Source organism: Xylocopa sonorina, chromosome 6 (assembly GCF_050948175.1).
Source record: "Xylocopa sonorina isolate GNS202 chromosome 6, iyXylSono1_principal, whole genome shotgun sequence".
NCBI classification, from domain to species: Eukaryota; Metazoa; Arthropoda; class Insecta; order Hymenoptera; family Apidae; genus Xylocopa; species Xylocopa sonorina.
The window spans coordinates 12,948,913-12,974,234 of NC_135198.1; the positions used below are offsets into that span (position 1 = coordinate 12,948,913).

At 55.3% G+C, this 25,322-nt stretch overlaps 1 protein-coding gene across 1 annotated transcript in view; it reads left to right on the forward strand.

Annotated features, from left to right (window-relative positions):
- Vn (membrane-bound neuregulin protein vein) overlaps positions 1-25,322 on the forward strand; it is a 153,350-nt gene that overhangs the window by 117,758 nt on the left and 10,270 nt on the right. Inside the window, exons 3-4 of the mRNA XM_076897256.1 lie at positions 68-210; positions 15,597-15,702. Coding sequence (XP_076753371.1) covers positions 68-210; positions 15,597-15,702 — 249 coding nt within the window. The remainder of the gene's footprint in view (positions 1-67; positions 211-15,596; positions 15,703-25,322) is intronic.

Here is a 25,322-nt window from a genome sequence, read left to right on the forward strand (position 1 = left end):
CGGACGATTTTCGCGAGGAATGGATCTTGGAAGCGTTTCTAATCGATGTCACGTTGATTGTTCACAGGCGGAGATCAAAAGTGGTGATATCCTCCGCGAAGCCTGAGGACAGCGGCAGATACGAGTGCGTGGCTGAGAGTACTTCCGGACGTCGGGTCTCGCTCGCGGCCCAGCTTCTAGTCGCTCACGATACGAGAATTCCGGAGACCAGTGAGTATAATTTTTCTCCCTTTGAAACGAGACGGGGTTCTTCTCCGCGGGCTTTGTATCCGGGCTCTGTTTACTCGTATCTATCCGACGAGCTCGTTAATAGAAGGAAAAATCGCTCGAGGACCGCCGGTGGATGTTTCGCGGCCCTTAAAAACGCGGCGACTCGGTCGTCGATTTTCGCGGACGAGCGGCGGGAAGCTGCCGCGAATGGAAAGGAAAATAGAAGGGCGAAACAGCGAGGCCGCGTTTTGTTCGACTGCCACCCGGGTGGATTACCGGAGATCGATCGATCGACCGGTGAACACCTGCTGATACATCGCGGCGCGTTTCAGTTTTCACCCGTTGTTGTCATAACTCTGGTGGTGCGTGCGGGCGTCGTGGAATCGCCATTGAATACGTGGCGAAAAAAAGAGAAAAAAACAGAGGAATAGCCAGCCGCGTTACACGCATCGCGGGACCCGACTTTGTAACGCACAGCCTTGCCACCTGCTATATGCCGATGACCCCATTGTCGCTTGGAAAACCGTTCTTTTTTTATTCCCGTTCGCGTGCCACCTTGAATCGAATCGCGATTCTACAATAAGGTCGTAGAACGAAAGGAGAACGCTCGATGCTCCGAATAATCGGCGAACCAGTTGGTGTCGTCGATGATTCGACGCAACGTGGAATAAATTCCGCGAGTACGTGTCCGAGGGATCGAATAACAGGACGAATGGAACTCGGTCGGAGCGTCTGGCGTGGAACGAGGATCGTTTACGAGGAGACGGAAGGTAACGGGCACCGTCTCGCGCGAAGGTGCGGCCACGGTGTGCATAAACGTCTGAAACAGCTCGCATTGGCGCTTATCGATCGGCTAGACCTAGACCGGAGGGAAGGCCAGCCCACTTCCGCGGAACGTTAGTTTATGGGTTTTCATAATGCCTGCAACATTTGGTAGACGGTTTCCGGGCGGCGTATTTATGCCAGCGGAGAAGTGCGCCAGCAGCGGAAACGCAGTTAGCCGGGGAGGAAACGCGGAGCTCTGGCGCCGAGGCGAGAGAGGCGGTAAGGCGAGCGCGGACCGCGAGCGTAACTCAGCTTGGACCGCGATAAGCGAGAGGCGAGCTCGAAAGAATCGCAGGCAGCTGAGCGAGAAATTCCACGCGGTTCGAAACAGCGAATCGTTCGATCGCAGGAATGTTGGGAAAAAATGTGGGCGACCAAAAACGAAGGGGAACGAGAACCGGGCGAACGTGGAAAGCGGATCGGTGGACGTAAGTGATAAAGCAGGAATTAAGCACCCGATGCGATAACGCCAGCTCGGTTCAGCGATTCCAGCGAGGCCCGGAAAGCTTGCGGTTCACCGCCGCAGTGGAGCTGCTGGCTCGTATGACGGACAAAGGGCGACAATTACAACCCTGCCAGCCACGTCAGGGTTTCATATAGCTCTGAACTGCTGATGGCGGGGTCAGCTGCCCGTTTTGGATAAACGCGCGTACACGCGAGACGCTCGTAAATCCCGTGGCAGACGGAACGCTGTCCCGTTCCTCTCCGCGTTTTCACTCGTCGCGCAGGAGCGAGCGGAACGAGCCGAACGATCGATCGGCCGGAAAATTCGATTCGAAGGAGCGACCGTGACGATTTCGCCGGCTAGGTACACGACAAACTCGATTCGACGAGGTACGTGCGCCACGGAGAGAAGTCAGACGCGTTCGATCGCGTTTCCTTTGGCCACCCGGCCTTTTATTTCCACGTGACGCTTTTCTTCGCGACGCGACCTCGCGCCAACCCCCCCGCGACTCAACCCGTTCGTTGGTTAGCCGCTCGATTGCGGTAACAGATTGTGGTAATGTTTAGAAGCCTAGAGTTACTCGAAAGAGCGTACCGCGGTGGCTAGACTGCAATAACATTTACCACAAACTTTTACTACGGCCCTCCCCCCCGAATGTTCCTGCCCTACTCCTGCCCCGAAGTGCTCTCTCCGCCGCACTATGTTCTAACAATTGCAGTCGCAATGGCAGGCTTTACTGCCGCGGAGGTGTAACTTGATACAATAACGCGCGTTCCGCGTCGTTTAGTCCGGAACAGCTGACTTACGCCCAGCCACCGTGTTGCACCGCCCGAGGAGGATCAATGAAATTGCGTTACGAAGGGAGTTCCCCGTGCGTTCAGCCTAGAAAACGTGAACTCGAACGCGCCCTCGTCGATCGTCGGAGCCCGGTTCCAACGGCGGCACGACACAAGAAGCGTGTCGCGATTCCGCAGGCGTGTAAGCCGCTCGCACCAGTCACGCTAACGCCGCGGTTTCGTGCTGAAGCTACGCGGAAGAAATCCTCGAGCGGTCAAAAATACCCGGGGCGAAACGAGCCGCCTAGCCGAGAAGAAGAGAGAAAAAGGGGTGGCGTTTCTTTTGCCGCGGTGCGCGCCACGGTGTGGCCGGGCAGCATGAAATTGTAAAAAATGAACGAGCGAAAAAAACCCGAAACCGCAGCGCAGGCGAATTATTTGTCCGCGCGCGCGCGCGCGCGCGCGTGTGTGCACCTTTGCGCGTTCGCCAGAGCCTCGAACCGTTCGAGGAGAGAGAGCGTGTTTTCGGTACCGGCACAAAGGATCGTTTTTTCGATTCGGTCTTTGACGTCCCTCGAAAGCAATTCCATGCGAAAACAAACACGGTTCGAGCGTTCCCCCCTTCCAAACCCCCTGGGTTCTCGTCAACGAGGGGGGGGCCTGTAGAGGGTGACTATCAAAGACGCAGCTAATGACTCCGGTTAAATACCGATACCCCGGTGGATAACGACGTTGGAGAGGACGAAACGAAACGAAGAAAGATCCCGGGGGCGCCTTAAGACTCGAGTCCCCGTTTAATGCCCCTCGAAGGTGAAGAGACGAGAAGCGGGAACAATTAGGAGACGGTGCACGGGCGACGAAATGACGAAATAGAAACAATTACCAGCCGAAAGGTAAACCCTTCTTCTGGGGGCTTCGCGAACGGCACGGACGCCGGAGATAGCCGCCCCTCCCATCGCCGTGTTGCCTTTCCAGGCATTGTTTCGTCCAGAGGCGCCTCAGCTCGGCCGCCGTATCGTGGATACAGAGCTCATCGTTCTTACGGAATTAATTAAGAACGGGCCGACCGACTGTACAGTCCCTCTCCTTGGATTATCACCCGGCGAGACGTGTCCCGGCTCCTTCGCTTACAATGCACTCGGCGCTGAAATTACGAGCGAATAAAAATTACCGCTTATCGCTGCCGCGCGAGCGGAGCCAGCTCGATGGTCCCAAGGTGAGGAGACTTCTCGTATCGCCGGGAAGTGGCGACGAGTCTGAAAAAAAGAAGGGAAACGACCCGTGGGAGGAGTACTTGGTGGTTGGAGAGGCGCGATAAGCGTCGACTGGTAACAACGCGCGTTACGTTGCATCCGCGTAGAAGAGGAGCAGCCCATCGGAAATACCGCAAGCGTCGCGCGAACGCAGCGGCGAACGTACCACGTCCGACTATAGATCCGACTCGTACCACTTGCTGGTCCCAGCGGCGCATTATGCGCCCTCGCCGGACGTACGCGAGAAGGATGAAGGAGAACGCGAGTCGCGAGACGTCCGCTTCTCGCTCACCTGGGGCCATCTGTCCACGATACTTTCGGATGATAGCCACTACCTTGTCATCGGGACTGTCGGAGACAGCGGAGTCGTAGCGGGGACAAACTAGCGCAGCGAGATAAATTCAACTTGGAATTACAACGATAACTTTTTTTTAACTCTCGACAACTCTTTACAACTCTCGACTCCCGTTCGCAGTTCTCCTTGAGAAAACTCGATTTAACACTGGATCCGTGCACGCGTTTCCCACGCTATATATCTTAATACCCACACGTTCTCGCGCACTTTATTTCATCCCCTTTCGCGCGCGCGGTCCAGGCATTCCTGGAAACGTTCCTGAACCCCTCCGGCGGCTGTTGACCTCCTCTTTTTCCGCCGCGCTTTTATCGCATTAAGATAAATACCTCTCATTCGCGGGTCCATCGTTCTCACTCGAACCCGGACCACCGTCCACAATGCCGTGGAAATGTCTCCTATGAATCTTTCTCGACGAGGATCTCGAAAAAGTTGACCTCGAGCGAGGAACGGTTGACTAAACCGCCACCCACCACCCGATATCGATTTCTCCCCGCGTCGGACGCGCTAAGCAAGCCGTCAGCTCGTGGCTGCAGTTCGCGCGAGTTCTGTCCCAAGAAGATACGAATAATATTATACGGTTAGCGGCGCTTGGAAGTCTGTCGCGATGCAACAGCGGTTGTTCGACGAACCTCGACGAGGGTACTGTGCGCGCAACTGCGCCAGGAAACTCTGTCGCGAGGAGAAACACGTCTCCCGCCGCGACCGTTCGCCTCGACGAGCCCTCCGCGACCCTTCGTCCAAACTACCCGCATCCGTGCATGTAACCTTGCGATACAAACTTGGCGAAACTTGCCGAAACAACCGCTGGTCCCGCGGGTAATAATCGCACAGCTCGCGCCACCGAATAAATCCGCGTAGGCTGATCAGGATCGCGAGACCTCCTCGAAAAGCAAGCGACGTTCGATCGTCGCACGATCGCGAGCGTGTTCCTCTGGATTTCGATCGCGAACCGCGCGATTTCTCTCCCTCGTCAACGCGTGCACCGCGACACGCGTAGGCGGATGGTTACGCGCGGAACGTGGCGCGAAATTCCTTGCGGTTCGAGCTTGTACAATATGGGCGGACTGTTTGCTGTGCGAGACAACGCGCGTGCATCCACCGTCGTCAATGGCTTCTCTATTACACCCCCGGATGGCGAGGCGTTTACAATCGTCTGCGCGCGGCCCGTCAGCTTTCCTTTCGCGCTGAAAAACCGACGTCGAGGGAGAAGAACAAACAAGACGTATTATGTAAAAGCTTCCAGCTGGGAGCCGGAAGAACAGGTGCGTTAGACGCGGATACCCTTCGAAGGTGGCGCCGTTTTTTTGTCGAGCTTCATTTGTATCGCGTCGCTAATTAGTTCCGGGCGCGGTACAACGGTTTAATTATCGAGGGAGTCGAGCTTTTTTCAAACACCAGCTAAGAACGCCGTCGCCGTTGTTCGTTTATTTATCGCTGGCCAGGACGCTCGAATTTTTCACGGCCCAGTGCGACTAGTAACTTTTTCACGCCACCCTGTTCCTCGCCTAGTCGTTTCTGAATCGTAATAGACGAACCGATGAAAAACGAGACTACGCTGAATCCCATTTGTTAATTGACCGATGGAGAAGGGCGAGAGTTAGTCGGTTACCAATCGAATCGCGGGCTCAAAAGGCTGATTTTCCATCGACAGTCCTCCCATTGTTGCCGAACGAGAGAAACGATACAGTGGAACCGGCGCGCTGAGTAAAGCGCGAGCGCGCGCGCGAGCTTTGAGCTGGCGTAAAAGCATTAACACTCGCCTCCGCGAGCGGGTACGATCGTGCCTTTCGCGCTCGTTCGTAACGCTCGCGCGATAACCGATCGCGATGCTAACGCTGACGAATTTCCTATGAGACCATATCGAGATCGCGTTCCTCGAGCCGCAATTCGGCTGCCAAAACGTTCGACGGTTTCTCGAGACGACGTTGAAACACGTCGAACGGGAACTAGCCGAATCGATATCGTACGTACTCGGACGTACGTGTCACGCGATTCACCGACGCTCGAGATTCCATCTCGCCATTTCTCAAAGCGGCTTTCTCCCCGTTTTCTACGCGAGATCGCGCTTCGTTATTAAAAGGACGGCTTCCCGTTCATTTTTCATTACGCTCAAAGATCCGACAGCAATTAAACCGTCGACAGCTCGTGCAGTTCGACAGTGCGCGTCAGCGTTAATGCCCGATGAAAATAAAGATGGACGCTGTCACGCGAGCACTTTGCGCTCGTGCGAGATTCGCTCGAGTGCGGCCGAGCGACGGGCGAAAATCTTATCGACGATCGGATCGAGCGACGCGACGCGCGTTCGTGCGACGGCTTTTTTCCACGTCCGCGAAAGGCTGTTTCCCGCGAAGCCAACAGAAATTCGTCGCATCGAGCCGTTGCCGGATAACAATCGACGGGAGATTTCACCACGGATTTGCACCCTCGCTACCCGTCCCCTGACCCGGCGACGGCTTTTTATTCCTCGCGCGGCTACCGCGTACCATCGTTCGACCGTCTGACCAACGACGGACCCGCTCCACTCGCTCGCAATCGTCCCTTCGACAGGAGTCGACGTTCACAGGTGAACGTTCCTCGCGATGAAGTTACCTGATGCGCATTCGTATGGACGGAACGATATTTAATATCCCCGCGTTTACGATCGACCGGCAGTGAAACGCGGAGGCAAATTTCGCGGAAAAAGCGCGACCGCGAGTGTATCGTCGGGGCGTTTATTACCGGTAATTTCCTTGGTCGATACGGGCGTTCGCGCGTGTGCCACGTTCGATTGGCTGTGAAAATTTTATTCCGACGCCCGATTCAATTTTCAGCCGTGTCGCCTCTGAAATAATTGTTCCCAATTAACGTATCCGTTAATCGACATCTGATATCGACGCGGGGATGCCCGTGCACGTGATTAAGAGGCGCGCGAACGGGAGAGCACACCCCCTCGTACGCGTCGCGATATTTCGAACGTGGGAGTCGACGATCCTAATAATCCGTCTCGGTCGAGAGTCGCGGTCGAAATAGGCGACTCGATCAACGAGATCGACGCTCGAGCTTCCTGAGCGGCGCTCGTGAAAGGGAAGCGGAGCGAACGAGTGCGTCTCGGCTGTTTCCCCGCCAGCAGGCCCAATAAAACAGGATAACGGTAACGAATTGCGCTCGTCACGAGCGGGCGTTTAAGATAAATCACAATCGGGGGCAGCGAGACGCGAGCGGCCACGAGTTACGCCGCTGGCACGTAGCAATGGAAACATAATGTTTGATTAAACTGTCAGGGCTATCTCGATTCGACGATCGACGGGGAGGAGGCTGGACTCCGCCCGGCGGTCTTTACCGTCGAAGACTAACGACCGACCGCCGACACGACGCTCTCGGTTTATTAATGTCACTCACGTGAAGGGGCAAGAACGAAAAAACGCATTACTAAATTACGCGCCGGTGGATCGACAGGCCTCGAGGTGCATTGCGCGTTATTTAAAGCACGCGGCTCGATCAATACCTAGAAAGTTCTAACGGAATCACCGCGGAGACGGCGCCCGCTCTTGTGCCACGCGCTAGGCCTGACAGGGCCCAGGGAAACTGGGAAGCTGGCTAAGAACATCTAGACACGACCACGGCGTAACGATAACGTCGAATGGATTCGCGGGTTACGCGGAACTACGGTGACGAGACTGGAATACGCGAGGCGTAGACCATGATAAAACTTAGATTAGCTCGAAAACTGAAACAGGTTACATCCATCAGCGCAGCCACTCCGAATCGGAGACGCCCTAACGCCCCGTGCAATCATAGTTGGTGAATTTTAAATCAGGCTTAAGCGAACCAGAGTCGACTGTTTCAGTCGGTCGCTACCCTGGTGGAACTTCGGGGTCAGTCGATGGGGTGGTCGCTGGTCCGCAGTAGATCGACCCTACGCTGGGTCAGACCCGCGTCTACGGCTAACCGCTTGGATCGTCGGTTTTCCGAATTTCTCGACCACATCGCCACGCGAACTAGTCGCGATTCTACTCGCGTTTGTATCCTCTCGCGAGCTACGTGTTTCACGAAGCGCAATAGAAAAAGATACCCGCGGAACTTTGATCGCGAACGATGGTACGCACGGCTGAGTGCTTAAGACACGGATAGAAGAGGCGCATCTCCCTGCAGTAACCCCCGAGACGACACCTGGGGGTGCAATCTTCCTTTTCCAGTGGCAAGGCAATCCGCGCGAGAAGCTGGAAACTCGCGCGGCAGCACGCGTCGTTGCGCGTCTTCATCCGGTCTCGATCGTTGGGTCGCACGATCCCCTGTGTGCATCCGCGAATTACCCGAGGGCCACTCCGTGCCGGTGAATACCGATACCAGCTACCGTCGAGCCGTTTCCGGTGGAACAAGGTTACGCGACGCGCGAACCAACCTTCGTACGATCGACAGAGGCAGAGGAGGGCTCGCGTTGGCGAACGAGACGCGGCTGGAAAAGCAGGATGATCGAGCGTGTTGTTAATCGCGGAGGCGAGAGTCAGTCGAGCGGGGAGATTTTCTGAAACGAGAGGAGCACGGAGGAAGCTCGATCAAATCGGCTTCGCGCAGCAGGCGCCGTTCGCGGATTGATTGCAGGATCAATTTTAATCACTTCCGCGTACCGCGACGAGTTACACATTCTAATGCGTTCCCTATTAATTTGAGAGTAGCCATTAGTCGCTCGTCCCGGCGTATCGCGTCGACTATCTATCATCGTGTCCCTGGCAATATTGTCAGAATTCAATAAACCAAACGAGCTGTTGATTCAATACTCGTCGGCCATTGTCGTTGCCTGAAACGCGATTGGATCCGCTCGAGCCCGGTGATCGAGCCTCCGAAACGGCGAGAGCAGCCCTCGCGAACGGAGACGCGGTCCGGATGGGTACAGAGGGAGAGCGGCTAATCGAAGGGCACGCGACGATGATTCGAGCGTACGGAAAGATTAACCACAGCGCGCAGCGTTTAACTGGCGAAGCGCGAGAACGAAATTCACGAAGCGAGAGGTGATTCCCGGTGAACGCTGGCTGTAAAGGAAGAGTTCGGTTTTTTAATCTGCGGGTAATACCGCGAGAACGAGGGACCGAATTTAAGCGATCTTCAGAATTATCCGGACCACGATAACGACCGGCTGTTCGTGGATCTCGCGAGAGAGCCAACCGAGCGAACAAAAGAAGAGGGAACCCGGCTGGAGATTCCGACGATGAGACAACGCGGAGGCAACGCTCCAGATTACACGGTTCCTCGACGACGGGTCTTTCGACGAGTCGGTTCTCGACACACATCGCCGGCTTCCTCGACCCGAAATTCAGCGGCACGATCTCGCGAGCATCCGCCAGCCATAGAAGAAAGCGATAAAAGGCGAGTTTCGCGCGCGCCTCGATACCCGAAAGAGTCCAAGAGCAAAGCGTAAATGTGCCAGACGAAGAGGTAATACAGTCGCTTCCACAGGAGCCACCGAAACGAAACAAGGCCGCGTCGAGCTGTCTTCGACGCGCGCTGACTGCCCTCCCGCGCGCATTCATCGACGAAATGTCGTTTCTCATCAGGCTGTTACATCGTTGAATGAATTCGCGAGAGAATCCGAGGCGGCGCGGCAGCAGAGGCCCCATTGTCCCGCGTCCCTTTGAGCCCCGCTGCGCGGCACGATTTCCCTCCACGTTTCTTATTCCCGCGAGCACGCTTCTCGCCACTCTCGCTCCTCTTCCACCGCTTCGTCTTTGACCGTGTTTCCCGCGGCGCGAAACAGATGCCAGGCGTCCCTCGCGCGCGAGAGGGTCTCGCGAAGTGCCTCGAGCCGCTCCATTTCGATCGAGCGGACCTTTCGAGTGGCCGTGCCGCGTCCCGCGATACGCGTAACGACTCCGTGGAAACGCGAGCGATTTCTCGTTTGATTCAGAGGCGAAGGCTCGCGACGCGGATCGATCCGCGAGGCGACCCGCCAGCAATTCCCGACGCCGCGCGTCGCGGAAGCGAATTAACCGGGGAACGCATTATCCTCGCCCGAAAGGGGTGAAGTTAATGGAAGACAAACAACCGACCCGACCGGAGCAACCGTTCCCGCTTTGTTTGCGCCGCGAAGTAAGAGAAAAACGGAAGCAATAGACCGGGGACTAGACGGCGAACCGAAGCGCGGGGTGCGTTCCACCCCTCGCGTTCTCCAGGGGATCCAGAAAGGGGGCGGCTGGACAAAAATCCCGCTGAACTCGCTGGATCCTACTAAATTTTAATCCACCTCCTCGTTTCCACCCTTTGTGATCGTAGGTGTAAATCGCAGCGTGGGTCCGTTCCGGACACAAAACCAGAGGGGTTAAAGTATCGCGAACGGGGTTTGTCGAGAGAGAGAGAGAGAGAGAAAGGAATCGGTCGCGATAACCGGACGCGTGGTGAATTTGAAATTTCAGACAGAATCGACGGCCACGTTAGCCACCGGGGTCGGCAATATCGTGGCCTTATTGAATCGTGTCCGCCCCCTTCCGCGAGATACGATTGAATACACGCGGAGGACGTCTGAAAAATAATCTAAACCGAATCGTTCTCGACGGCCCGCTCCCCTTTCGGGACACAGAACATCGGGAACATTTCACCGGGTATTGGCCCGGTCGTTCGCGAATTTCATATCGGATAAACGCGCCCGTTCCCGCGCGAGATTCTAATAAACCAGAGTATCCCATGGAATTGTTGGACAATTTCAAAGCGAGAAACAGCCGTACCGCCTTCTGAGACGGGGGGAAATTCGCCGTATCGGTGCACGAGGAGCGAAGGGTCTCGAAGTTAAACGTGGTGGATAAAAATTCAGTGGCGAGGAATTATGCGCAGCGCCGTTGGAAAGCGAGATGGCGGCTCGAGTCGCGTCGAGGAGGGGCAGGGTCGCGCCGCTTGGCCGGTTGTTTCCGTTGATGGAAAGTTCTTCCCGTCGAAAACTCTCAGTCGTTTCTCTTTGTAACGAAAATCCTCTTTGCGAGGATATTCGCTCTATCCGCGGGGAGCGAGGCGCTTTTGAGAAGGCTCGCGAACGCGTGATACGTCGCCCATGAAACTTTAACGAAGGCGTCGCGAGATACCCCCGCGATCGCTTCGAAAGGTACACATGTACTGTGCGCAAACGTCCGCGAGAGGGCTTCGAAAAATGATCAGCGCGCGTGCGAGCGCACTCTCCAATTTCCGATAATCCCCATTTTAATCGAACTTATCCCGATCGTTCGCCTTGGATCGATCAAATCGACAGCGAGAGGGACAATTCCGCGTTTCCTCGAGCCACGTCGAAGACGTCTCGTAAGAATCGCCTCGCAGACTAGTGAACAACACGAGAGCAACGCGTGATGCGCGCGACTTCTCCTTTTGCTCGGTTTCTAGATCTGTTCAATTTACTTTTTCTAGCGGCAGGAAGGAATCTCCGCCCCAACAAAGGGAGCGAAGGTACGAGCTGCGCGGGGGTGGGCAAGGGTGGTCGCGACTGGAAGGGGGTTGGGGGCGCAGAATCGCTAGAAAGGACGAGGGGTGGCGTAGTTTCGCTTGGTAAAGCATACGTGGAGAACCGTCGACGGTGCTTAAAGCTCAGAGGGTTCTTTGAAACTGTACAATTTCATTCTTCCAGACGTGGACGAGCGCGAAAGATTCCGCGCGGCTCTCGTCCGGATTTTCCACCTGCACCTTTCGAGGGCCGCCGACTTTTTCCGCCCCGTCTCAAAGGACACTGTTGCAGTCACGTAATCCAAATCATTTTACACCGTCGCGGACGTGCGTCACGCGGGGAACGTCAACGCGAATCGACTCGCGCGGATCCATCGCGCGTCAGCCGAGCGCTGCTGGAATACCAACGATGCTGGAACATCCGTTTCCCGATGGAAACACGGTTACGAGAAAGTATCGAAGCGATCGGTCTCTCGATTAGCAGTGGCGTGAGAGTTTGAAACATGATATTTGGAAACGTAAATGGACCAACCGTGGGGGTCGAACGATGCGAACCGTATGCCTGCGCGACCAAGCGCTCCGCGGACCCTCGCGAACAGATATATTACTGCAATTATATCTAACTTAATTACGCGCCACTTCCAGTCGGTAGCTATTTTCGAACACTGTCGATGTAAATTAGCAGCGGCTGGAAACGCACCCCCTGACAACCTTTCGACCCTTCGCTCGAGCGCACCGAGCGTCCGCCTCGGAGGGACGGCGGATTTTTCGCTTCTCCGACGAAAAAACTCGTCGATTTGTCCTCGGAGTGGTCCCCGTGATCCACGGTCGACTGGTTTCCCTTTGAGATCGCGTAATTCTCGTTCGACGCGAACGGAGGGATAATAACGTCGTCGTAAATCAAGATGGTAATTTCCAGTGTCTCGCTTTGCGCCGTTCGTCCGGGAACAAGGTCACGATGGCTGCCAGAGAGATTCCTTCTAACGTTGTTCCGCGTGCGAGCACGCCACGGATCGCGCTCAAAGGGAAATTGTTGTATTTTTCGATGCGCCTGACGCGGAGTGCCGCGTGGTTCCGCGTAATTGGAACAACGCTCCTCGACGTGCCTGGGAACCGGTACCATAATTCGGTCCACCGAATATATACCTTTTCCCCTTTTTTTTCTCCCCGAGCTTCCCCTAGGCGCGGTAACGCACGGTTCCGACAGCGGCCGCGACCAGAGCAGATTAAAAGTTTCATCATTTGGCCGGCTTCCGCGCGACGAGCCCTGCTCGAGTTTTCGCCGCAATTTTCGGAGCACGCTCGAAGAACGAACAACTCGTATTTCATACTTGAAATACGAGCACGACGGGGTGCGGAGGGCCGGAAGAATCCAGCGTGTTAGCCTTAATTAGCGCGCGCATGTGCAGCCAGTTAGCGGGGATAACTGTAATACATTTTTAAACTAATTCGCCGCCCTGTACGCGGCTCGTGGCAGAGGGGGAAGCGTCCGGACGGCGCGATAAAAAAAGTTTAACAGCAACAACTCCATTTTACGGCCCGAGTGTATCCAACGCGAACAAAAGGGGGGCGATGGTGGGAAGACGTGGATCGAGGTTTCCGCCGCGGTTGTTCGCAGGCAGGGTGGACGGGGAGAAGAAAAAATTGGTTCAAGTTAAACGCGCGGGGTGGAGAGCGAACGCCGTCGAAATCGTTGATGCGATCGGGTATCGCGGAGCTGGAAAAGCGGAAAAATTCCCGGTGAAATACTGGAGGGCGAGGGGATTCGAAAAACGCTCTGTACCGGTGTCAAAAATCCCGGCACCGGGTCGTAAACACGTCGGGAGGTGACGTATCAGCGGGGAGGATCGCGGCCCACAGCGAAACAGCTGGCCGGAGGCTATCTAAATGCACCCGCGACACCGATTGATGTTACATCGCCGGAGATAATGGTGTCCAAACAATGTCGGGCCGCGTCAAAACCAGCGGACGTTAAAACTGTTTGTCGTCGAGGACGCTTTGCCCGGCTATTCGCGTCGCTAATGAGACTATTTCATTCGCCGCGCGGATATTTGCACCCGCTTTGGGGAACGCGTTGAACAACTCATCCGGGATCGTCGTCTTCTTCCGCGTGAATGCAACCACCGCGTGTTGGTTGCAAAAATCGTTGAAAATAACAGGGACCATCGCTAAAACCTCGCGCGACATCGATAGCGCAGGGTGAGGGTGCGTTTCCAGGGGAGTCGCGGATTATTTCCGAGGCAGGTAGCGAAGGAGAAATTTGTTAAGGCTTCGAGAGGATCGCGGGACGAGGATCGACGCCCCAGGTAAATGGCTGGCGTTCGTCTGGGGATCTTTCGGTCCCGCGGCACGAGGACGCGAGCAGTCGCTTTGGAATTCTCGTCGCGTGGCTCCGGTTCGCGATAGGAGATTTTACACGGCACGACGGCGGTATCGCGAGCGGGCGATATTGGAATCGCGAGGCGGGCGCCGCGAAAATTCGGAATACAAACTAGGCGAAGGATGGCTGATAAGCCATCCGACTTTTCACGCGGAGGGTAAGTTCCAGCGCTCTTTTCATTGAATCCCGACGCACGGAACGGCGTGACGGGCCGAAAAGGGGGGTGCGGAACGAATTGAAACGGGGCCGCGCGTCGTCGCGTCGAATCGATATAGCCGCGATTCAAACTCGATTCTCGCGCTCGCGAGTACTTCTCGCCCTCCGCCTGCCTCCCTCTTCTTTTCTCCCCGGCCGTTGTTAACCCTGTTCCACGGAGGCGGTGAACTCTGGCATTCCGCAAAGATTGCTACACCGTGTTGCTCGCAAACACCGCGAGCGGAGGGCCTCGGTCTCTGGGAACGAGATCAAACTTTCGCGATTCGAGACTGGTTTAGGAAAAACAAGGGAGAACAACCGGGGGTGTGGGTGTTCAATTAACTCGAGATCCGAGCTGCGAAGATTTCCAGTAATTTTCCGCGTTGATGTTCGCTCTCGACGGATATACTCTCGACTCGGCGGGGGATACGAGAAAATCTGGAGCGGCTGACGAAAAAAAGTAACGCGCCCTCGCAACTCGAATTCGTATCCGATTTCCAAGAAGCGCGATTCGCTTGGAACTCGGACTGGGCGTTCGCGCTGCGGGAATGTTTTCGGCTCGTTAGGGAGCTAACGAGAAGGAACGCGCCGGACGGGGCGCGAAACGACGAGAAAGCTCGAAAATCCGAGGTAGGATAAAACGGAGGGCCGCACCAACTACTCGAGGGCTTTTCGAAGTCGGAACCGCGCCGCTGGGTAATACCAAGGCCCTATCCCGAACGGTCGAGTACTAATCCGACTGTAATAATGCTGTACGCGCACTCTCGCGGGGCTCATCGCGCGAGCGCCGCCGCTTCGCTGGCTATTACCCCGGCTCGACGGTCTGCTCGCTCTCGAAACTCGTTAGACGATTTTTAATACATCGCGCTCGGCAGCGCGCGCCTACTTGTGAAAATCGTGCCTGCGCGCTGGACCCGAAAACGAGCGTGTTAACCCCGGGAAATGATCGATCCCGGCGTGTAACGCTCGCGTTTGCGGGGATCATTCGCGCCGCGGGTGGCCCGGAAAAATTCTGCTACATCGCCGGAGCATTGTTTCTCAAGCAGATGCGCGCAACGAAATGATTAATCGATGTTTACGCCCGGGCGCTGGATAGTGGCTCGGTTCATAATGCATTACAGTTTGAACAACAGGAAACGACAGTGAGGAATTGCAGCTGGCTGCGGTGTTACCGCGTTCACGGAGAAATTTATACGATACGCTTGATGGATTCGCGCGAGCGGGAAGAACCGTCGCGGATAGTAAGCGCGAGGAGTCGTTCGATCGGCGGGGCATTTTTGTTCGAGGGACGCGACGAGGAGGAGACAAAGGGAAAGGGAGAGGGAAGAACGGGCGCGGGAAAGGACGGCGGGGCCAGAGAATAGGGAATGCTTTAAGCTCTTCATAAATCCAGCCGTTTCTCGCGTCCGCGGGCTTCCTCCTTAGCAGCCGTTCCATTTGCATACCAAAGACTAATCCGTGGGCCGGGCCGATTGAAATGAAAATGCACGGTCTCGCCTCGAATATCCACCGGCCGCGGATATCATTCTGTTGCGTGGCGAACAAAGCTCGAACCAGTGTGGGGGGAGGAGGAGCACGATTTATTCGCGGTGGGGAACGCGCGAGCGCGTGAACGAGGGCGCGAGCTGGGGGACGAAGAAAAATAGGGGTAGACGGATAGGGTAGAAGCGACCGCGATTTTCGCGGCGTCGCCACCGTCACGATTTATGCCCGTTCCGTTCCCGAACGTTGACGAATGTTTGTTTCTCTGGTTCTGTTACAGCGACAGCAGCCTGGCCGAGGCAGGAGCAGCCATGCCCGACCGGAGACTTCTGCATGAACGGTGGCACCTGCCTGTTTTTCGAGACCGTCGGTGAACCAGCATGCAGGTGAGCAGAGCATCGATCCGCTTTACTTTCCGCATAATTTACCTCCCGCCGCGTCTACGATTCACCCTCGTTATTCCGCCCTTTTATTATTCGCCGCGATAACGAGCGACGAGAGCCCGCCATCGTCCGACGATCCGAGAAACGACCGAATCTACCGACTCGCTCGCGAAAGAACAAGAAACTAATCGCGACGAGAGCGGGGAATGTATCGAAACCGAACGACCACGAGGTCGAAACGAAGGTACCGTCCAGCTGGAATCGAGTTTCGCCCCCTGCCAAGCCCGTTTTCCATCGACACCTTGCGAGCTAGCTCGAGGTGGAACGAGATCGGAAGAGATCCGAGCAGGTTTCGCGGTATGTTTGCTACCGATTTCGTGAACCTTGCCCAGATGCGCCCGGTCTACTGACCTCTCGACCACTCCGCGCTTCCATTTGCACTCCAATCGCAATTGAACCGGTCTCTCTACTCGGCCGTCCATTAACGGAGAGCACCTTACCCTCGTTTCTCTTATATTCTATTCCACCGAACTTTCCCTCGCGCTCGCCATTTTGCTCCTTTTACCCCGGCGAACGGCAAACTTCCACTAATCAAACTGTTTGTACGTGTTAAGCGTCGAGGAGCGCTTCACTCTCGACTGCGATTTCGACCACTCGCGCGGCTTAGACAGCGTAAGGTATGTTGGCGTAAAAATTCCAGAGACTGGTCCGATATCTTTCGACGCGCAGCGATTCAATCGTTCGATCGAACGGAAGAAAGCCAGAGCGCGCGAGCGAACGAGGAGCAGACCCTCGGGGCGAAAGGAAAAAATGAAGGCAACACACGGTTGAATCGCTTTTCATAAAAAATTCCTTTCACCTGGCAGCGCAGTTTTTACGTTCGTCGAGCGCGTTTTACACCCTTCCCGGCGAATTTGCCCGAAATTTCCCGCGCTCCCTTCTTGGCACGGTTTCGCCTGTTCTTTCGAAAATTAAATTTCCCCCGAGCACAGCACCCCGTCCCACGACGCGATCCACTTGATCGATCGATCGGGCGTGGATTTAATTAAAAAAGTTCCGCCACGGATGATCGGTGATAGTTGCGCGAAATTAGCAGCTCGATCAATCGCGAGCGAACGCGTTGTTCACCGTGCGTGCTACCCCCGTTCCTCTACTTCTTTACCTTCGCCCTCTCGTTCGCCGCGCCAAATTACTTTTGTCCGGGTTAAAAATCGCAAAGAGCCAGAGAGTGAGAGAGAGAGAGAGAGACAGACAGACAGAAATGTGGGAAAAAAGTTGGCCAATATCAAAGCAAACACTCGACTCGGGCAACATTCCCCCGCGATCCTGGCAAACACTCGACTCGTTAATTTCAACGATTGGAAGGGGACGCGATATGGAACCGGTCGCTTTTCCGAAACACGTACGCGCCGCTATTATTCCAACCACCGGGGCCAACTTTCCCTCGTCCCTCTTGGTTCGCGCCGCGGAAGAGAAAGTGCCGCGACGGGGGTGGAAAAAACTGCTGCCGTAGAGACGCGGCGACGAGTCGGGCCTTTTGTCGGTGTTCTTTGACGTTGATTAGCCGGTCGTTAAATAAATTCGGAGGGCGAGCTGATCCGCGAATAAAAGTGACCCTGCTGGGGAAACCCGGGGAAAGGGCGAGCCGCGTGGAAAGAGGGAAACGGTCTGCGGTCCATAGGCGGCTGCGGACGTGCACCGTACTGCCATTGGTTGACGAGGGTTTATTGGCTTTATAGAGGAATCGGGGTCGTCCCCGGAGAAACACGGGCCGGGTGAAAAAAAAAAAAAAGAAAAAAAAGAAACAGTAGAAACGACCGATGGCAAGAATGGACAATGGACAAATGAGCGTACGCCGGGCATTGTCCAGTCGCATGCGACTAGCTGGAACGTAGACAGTGGGTTTACGTGTACATACGTAGGTACGTACCAACGGCGATGGGAAATGAATTGGATTCGGGAGGGAGCGGTAAACTGTGTAAGTAAAAAGTTTCGTAACGACGATAAGCATTGGATTAGCCGATCGAAGCGCGAACGATGCTGGCCTCCGACCCAATTTCGCTGGGTCCCGCATAGCGGATTCGACGCGACTTGGTCACGGTGCTAATAAATCGGCGCGAAACCGTATCCTTCTTTCTCTCCCGGCTCGACGCTAGTTCTTTTGGTTGTTCATAATAAATCACAGGTCGTATCTCGAGGATCCTCGATTTATGGATTTCCAGTGACTCGTCTTTTCGCGGAATAAATTTCCCCTCGCGACCGTGATCCCGATAAACTCGCTATAACCCAGCGCTCGAAATCGGTAGGAAAAGGTGGAACCGCGGGCGAGGGTGAGAGAGAGAGAGAGAAAGAGAGAGAGAGGAAAGAGAGGCATGCGAGGCGCGTGTAGCCCCTTCTAAAAAGGCGAGCAGGATCCCTGGATCGCGTGGATCGAGCGATCGAGCCTGGAAAGGGTCGCGGGGAACGCGACGCGGGGTCGATGACCCAGTTTAAAGGGTCGTACCGCAAAATTCCAGCGCGTAGAATCGGTGTCGCGAATCGAGCATTCAGTTTATCGCAGCTGGGTCCCATCGCGGCCGCCTCCACCCCTTCCAATCACCAGCGATCCCTCTTCCAGCGAGCCAGCCAGCCAGCCAGCCAGCCAGCCAGCCAGCCAGCCTCGCGGCACTTCACCAAAATACACGGCAAACGCAAAGCTTCCGCGCCCACCCCGAAACAGCGGCGGGGGTGGGATAGGGCGCTCGTAAATCTCGCTACTCGAGACACTTCATCCCGCATCCACGATCCATTCAATTCCCGCCTCCACCTGTGCAACCTGTGATTCCAGACGAGATATTTGCCACGCGAGGGACCTCGGATCCTCCGATATCGCGGGACGACGACGACGACGATGAGAACGGAGGGAGCTTCTCTTCTGGCTGTCGCCTCTCGATTTATTCCGTGACGCGCGCGGACCGACGGTGGAAACGATTCGACGGAAGTTTCGCAGGCCGTGCGGAGAATTCGGTTCACCGAGCAGGCCGGTTAACGCGTAATTGAGAGATAAACGAGCGTAACGGAGTTTCGTGACGGGCGAAGTATGCACCCTATAGCTAGCTGGTGATGGCGTTCGCGTGTGTGCGCCGCGCCTGCTGGCCTCGCCGCCCCGGGTATTATCGGCCCGCGTACACCGATAAAGTATTCGAAACGGGTATTCCCGCTATAATATCGGATATAATATCGGACAAGCGTTGGAACGCTTGTCGAGGGTAAATTCGGCACCGGGGGTCGTCGACGGTAATTCGACGGAGAGGCGAAAAGCTGACGCGCGACGATAACGCCGCTCGTGGTAGATAAGGCGGACGAGAAAGAGAGGGTGGAAAAAGCGCGGGATATTAAAGCGGAACGAGCGGGCCGTTTCCAGCCCGACTGGCAGGAGCTGCTAGCACGGAAGAAGGAAAGGACAGGCGAAGTAGGAGCTAGGAGGAACTGGAGAAAGGGAGAATAATGCACCCGCTAATATCCACTACTTCGCGCTCCCGACCTCTCGAGGCGTCGTCCCTTTTCTCTATCTCTCTCTCTCTCTCTTTCTCACTTTTCCCTCTTTTTTTCCCCCGACTCCGCGGAAGCTGTTTCCGCGTAACCCTGGCCCACATATACGCGAACCTAGCGCCCCGCGAGCACGCACAAAAGCGACTGCACAAAGCGGACGGTTCCCGCGCAGCTGCCCCCGCGAGAACGACACTCCCCGTCCTTTTTGGATAGTCATTATTTTAGCGGAAGGCGGCACGGTTTTATATGAGAATGTAAACCTCTCGGCTCGCCCGCGCGTGCATGTAGGTCTCCCCGATACGGTTCCGCGCGGGAAATATCCGCGAGTTGATTGTTCCATCGGGCGGCGCGTCGACGTTCCGTGACACGACGCGAAATGGTTTTCATCGGGGGGATTAGTGTGGACAGATGCGTTTATTGGACCGTGATTTGTAATGGGATTTTTTTGTCCCGGGTCTAAATCACAGTTCCACCCGGTGTTTTTGCGTGTCGCCATTTTAATGGAACCTTTCGTACAACTCTGCCGTACAATCCGCTTCGCCTCGTCGCCGCACCCTTCGCCCGTTCGTCGAGAGATCGGTGTAACGAAGTTTACGCTCACTGGTGGACTCGCGTCCGAGGATAAAGCGAGCGTCTCGCGCTCGCGGATTCAAGGTGAGAAGAAGTATAAGGGTTGATGCGACCGATCTGTCTGGCTGGTGCATCGCGCGAAACGGGACAAAGGGCCGCGGAGGGGTGGGTGTCGACTAAAAGCGCCGCCCGGAAGGTTAAAATAATGGATGGACGTGTTTGCGAGCGGGCATAAAGCGTGCATTTTCGGCGTTTTACTTAACCCATATTTTTCACGCGCGCGGGGTTATAAAAAAAAAAAAAAAAAAAAAACAAAAAAGAGAGGAGGGACAGCGAGTGGGTGATGTTGCATTTAACGCGACGTTGTTTTACATTACACGCGAACACGACGGTTTATAATGCGTCCCTTGTCACGGTGTTGTTCATTCCAATGTTTTCTCCGCTGGAAACGGTCGCGACTCCTGCGCGAACCGATGAAACGGAGGTCGCCGTTAAAGAGACGAAAAAAAAAAGAGGTACGCTCTCGAGCAATAAATAAAAATCAGAAGGAAGAGGACGCCTTGAGGGAAGTAGAAATTTCGCTCGACGTAACGCGGGAGGAAAATAGCGGGTAGCTATACATTTAAATTGAAGTTTTTCGTTTGAATTTCACGTGGGCGTTAAATTAAAACCGATGAAAGTCGTTCCGGCTTTTGCCGCGCGGTCCACGCTCCCCTTTGCCGCGCGGATTCCGTTCGCGTTCGTTAATAAAGACGATGGGAATTACGGGGCGAATCGGAGCAGCTTTTTTCCGTTCCGAAACGCGGATAACTCTCGAAGATTACACCGAACAGCGGCGAACGTAACGGGAATCTACCGCGGCGATACGACGCGTACAGGTAAACGACGAAAAATTAATCGAGTCCCGCGAGCGCATTAGCGAGATTGGCGAGGCCGTTTCAACCCCGACAAATTGACCAGGGAGCGCGCGTGTCTGAAATAACGAGCGAGAAACAAAACGCGCGCTTAATAGCGGGGAATCGCGCGAATTCTCCCGTGTCCGGAATCTAACCTGGCCTCGAGCGCAATGAGGGAGCTTCCGGTAAACGAGCTCGTGTTCCAGCGTTGTCGAGGACGGGGGAGAGCAGCCAGACAACCGGATTCCTTGACAACCGCAAGACGTAACGGCGCGCCCCGGTTTGCTGTTCAGGGACATTTAACACGCGCAGACCGCGAACCGGGAGAACGTTCGAACCTGATCGACCGATTAGTTCGGCATAGTTCGAACTTGCGGAATGCGATCGCCATTCGTTTCACCGTTCGAGGTGTGACAGCGGCTGAAAAATTCTACCCCCTCGCGCGACTCGCGGATGAACTCGATTCGAACTCGACAACTTTCCGTTCGCTCGTCGACCGACGCGACGTAACCACCGTGGGTGGGTTCGTGAAAATTTTCGCAGGGGTTAATACGATGGTTAATAGCGATGGTCGGCCGCGATCACCTAAAAGCGGGAGGAGGGAAATACGCGTCGCGCGGCGGCAATTTTCCGGAAGTGCCAACCGGGAAACCGCTGGCTTATTGTCTATTCGGGAGCAGTGAGTGCCGACTAAATTCAACGTGTCTCCCGCAGACGGTTTACTACGCGCGGGAACGATCAGGCGGGCGCGCATTCCGGGGCTGGGAAGACGCGGGCCCGCGGGGAGGGGGGTGCGGGAACGTGCACTTCCGGGGAACCGCGGAACGCGTCGCTTTTGGCCACGGGTACGGTTAAACGCGCGCGAACACCGCCCATTCGTAGCCGTAGTCCTTCGCGTTCGTAATCGAGTGCTCGCGAGAACGCCTCGAAATGCCTGAGAGGGTCCCCTTTCAACCCCAATTTACAATGCAACGGCCTCCGTAATTTACCGGTGGAGAACGGTACGCGAGCGAACCGATAAACGCGTCGCTGTATTGCCTTGCTCCCGGCCCTTGACAAATACTACGTTTGTACGTATGCACGTAGCCGAGGCGGGCGCGGTTTAACGCGGGGGAAACCGGGAAGCGGGTTGGAAAGGGGGCGAGGCTCGTAATACTCCGGCGTCGGCAATCGCGAAACAGTTACAGCTCGTATCGGAACACGAAGGTCTCGCAATTCCCGTCGACTTAATTAACCATTCGGTGCCTTATTTCGTAACGCGCCACCGCGAGTCGCGTTGTTCGGTTACGCGTTCCCCTTCCGTCCGATGAAAATTTCACCGGCAGGTTTATCTCATTGGAAAAGTGTTACGCGGTACTGTACGGGGCAGCCTCCGCGTAACTCTGGGACCAATTATCCCGCGCGCCCGCCGTTAATATAATTCTCCTTCTCGTTACGAATTGAAAACGCTAATACCCTTATCCCGTGAACGACGAGTGCGTTAAAAATAATAACGACGATAATGACAACGATAACGGGGCAAGCTGCGCGTTGTAACGCGTACGAGCACGTAACAATTATGATAATTTTATATTCGAACTCGCGTGGGAACGCGACGAGCTCCCGACACGTTATCGTCGTTAGTATCGAGCGTATAAATATCGTTCACGTGACACGGTCCACAGGCCCCGCGAGCTACCACCTACCACCCTCCCCGAGAAACGCACAGGCTTGTCTGGAAATCGAGCTTTCGTGCCCGAGCTGGCATAAATTTCCCTTACGTCTCAGATAGAAAAAATATTACTCGCGGCAAGGAAGGCTGGTTTATCGGCCGCGAAACACAGAGAGGCGATCGAGACTCGCGAGCCCGCGGGAATGAACTGATTTACCTTCTGGAACAGCAACCCCTCCCCCTTCCTCCCGCCTCGAAATCCATTCACGCGATACGTACGGATTCCTTTCACGACCCACCCGGCTTTTCAAACGCGTTCCCGCTTTTTTTCCTTCGTATTTCGAGAAATCTTTAGAGCTCGATCGCCGGGCGAAAAGTGGTTCCCGTAAGCTGGTTTGACGGTACGTTACACCGCGAGTCGTCCAAAGTACAGAGAGAAGGAGAGAGACAGAGAGAGAGGGAGGGAGAGCTTGGTTAGGCTGCTCGAAAGCTCGAAAACCCTGGCCGAAAAATCCAAGGGACCGTTGAACAAGATCGCAACGACCGCCTGGGCTCCGCGGAGGAGCGCACCTACCTTCCTTTGTATCTCTTCGAGGGTGAACCTCGTTAAAGGTGAATCGAGTCCCTCGTGAAAACTTAAGGAACCGGTGCTCCCGCTCTTCGTTCCCGCGCAACCTAATAATTCATCCTGAGGGCTACTACTCCTTCGTATCTACGGGTTAAGGGGTAGCGATGGGCATTCGAACGCCCCCCCGCTGTCGAGCAATTTCCTCGCGCGAGAACACAGACGTACGGTGTTCCTCCACTTATCATAAATCACCGACGAACCGGTGGTTCCGGGCGAAACGAAATTACAACTTTTCGACGCAGGGCTGATGGGCGAAAGTTACGCGAGTATCCGAAGATCGATGGACGGTTACGGGGACACGAGATCGAAGCGGTTTCGAAGCCGTCGCTAGCCAAAGGGGGCCACTCTTTTCAATCTTTACGCCGCGGGTTCGTTCGGCGAGAGGCTGCTGGGTTCTGCGGGTCCAAAGGGGTGGCTTATGAATGGGCAATTAATCCACGAAAACCGCCAGCGCGTCGTCCACGGTGCTTGCGTGCTCCGTTACGCCGCTAAGCTACCTAAAATCCACCCGTCCGCCCTCCTCGCCGCGCTGTATTATTCAAGGAGCACCGCTTTACTCTCCCTGCCTCTCCGTCTCTCTCTCTTTGATAATGATTTATTTAGCCGAACTGCAGGCGCGAACACCTAGGCGAACATTAACCATGAGACCAGCCTCAACCGCCTGCTCTCGGTGCGTTCCTTTCAAACTGGTAACGTTGTTATCCTCGCGATTCGTAACGAGGTTACGCGATATCTTCGCCAGGATGGGAAAGCGTGGAGAAAACTGGCGCGGTCCGGTTTGATGGAATATTGAAAACTCGCCCCTCGCGTCGAGACGCGTTTTATCGTGGCTTTTAACGCCGCCAACTGTTCACCGGGGATGAAATTAATAAACGCTCGGCGCGCGTAACCGTCCAAATTGCGGGGGTCCCTTTACGGGCAGAACAACACGCGAACTCGTGACATATAATTAAACTATCATCTCCATATTCATGCCGGTCAAAGCAAACTTCCATACTCATCCATATACATTGCTAAACAGTTGTCGGTCAGCTATTTGCATTCAGGTTACAGTCTTCATTAACCGGGCTGGTGCTCGCGCGTTAAAACGCAGAAATTTTTATTCACCCCTTACCTCGTCGCCCCCGCCGCGTTCCCGTCGAACCGGCGATGTCGTTGACTTTTAAAAAATTCACGCGAATCACGCCAAGCTCTCTATTTCTCTCCTCTCGCTCCCTTCCTCCCTCGCCCTTTCATCGATATCGACGTTCTCGCGACCTATTCCGTCGCGTTACGCTGTATTACGCTGTGTTACGCTGTATTACCGCCGGCAGACGACACTCGCCACGCCGCGCGAGAAGGAAGGGGGCGAGCGGGGAAGAGAGAAGAAAAAATAAAAAGGAAATCGAAGAGAAACGCGGAGCAAATCGAAACGTCTACGAAGACTGGCGTTTCAGTAACCCACTCGATGTTCCTCTAACCCGATCCACTTAGTCGGTCCTGGGTGCCGCGCGAGAAAATTCACAGGCCGAGGCGAGGTGTCGCGGGGTGAATTCCGACGCGTGTCGACGACACGCCTTCCCTCCAGGATGGAATCGGGTTTGCGGAAACGCCAGGCGGTATGAAAAATCGCTGGGAAGGACGTCGCGAACGCGCAACCAATATGATAACGCGTTTTGACACGTAAAACTCCGGCAAATCGGTGGCTGGCGCGTTTCCGCGCCGAACCGCGGCGACGAAAATATACGCCGGGACAGCCGAGGGGCGAGGCGCGGCGAGGGACGACGAGGGGGGAGTTACGCCCCTGTCTGAACGTGTCTCCTCTCGCGAAGACAAAATAGAGCCCCGTCTCGCCTCCCGACCCGCCTCGACGCCCCTAGGCCCGCGCGACGCGCCGCGCCGCGTCGTTTCTGCTCCCATGCAGAAATCTTTCTCGCCGCTGCTTTTTCCAGACGCGCGAGCATACGCTAGACGAGACAGTGCCGTTCACCTACCGTCGAAACCTACGCCGAAGGGTGTCTACCAGCTTCCGCGAGATATTCGTGCAAAGTATCCTGTCTGCCTCGCGACATACCCAACGTCTCTCGTCTTTCACGCCATCTTCTTGCACAAATTTCCCCCCCCCCCCTTTTTTTTACACGTTCGCGACTTCGATTTAGTTGTACAGGAATTCTCAATGCGGATTAGCGACTCGAACGCGATCCAGCGACTGATAAAATAGTTTCCGCGACAGAGGGTGAAAAATAAGCAGGGGGTTGATCGCGAAGGAATTTTCGAGCGGCGAGCTGCACAAGCTCGAGGTGTCTGGCGTTTCTCGTCACAGCCCTGCTCGGACCGCATCTCGTCTTCTTCGCGAGGACAAAATAAA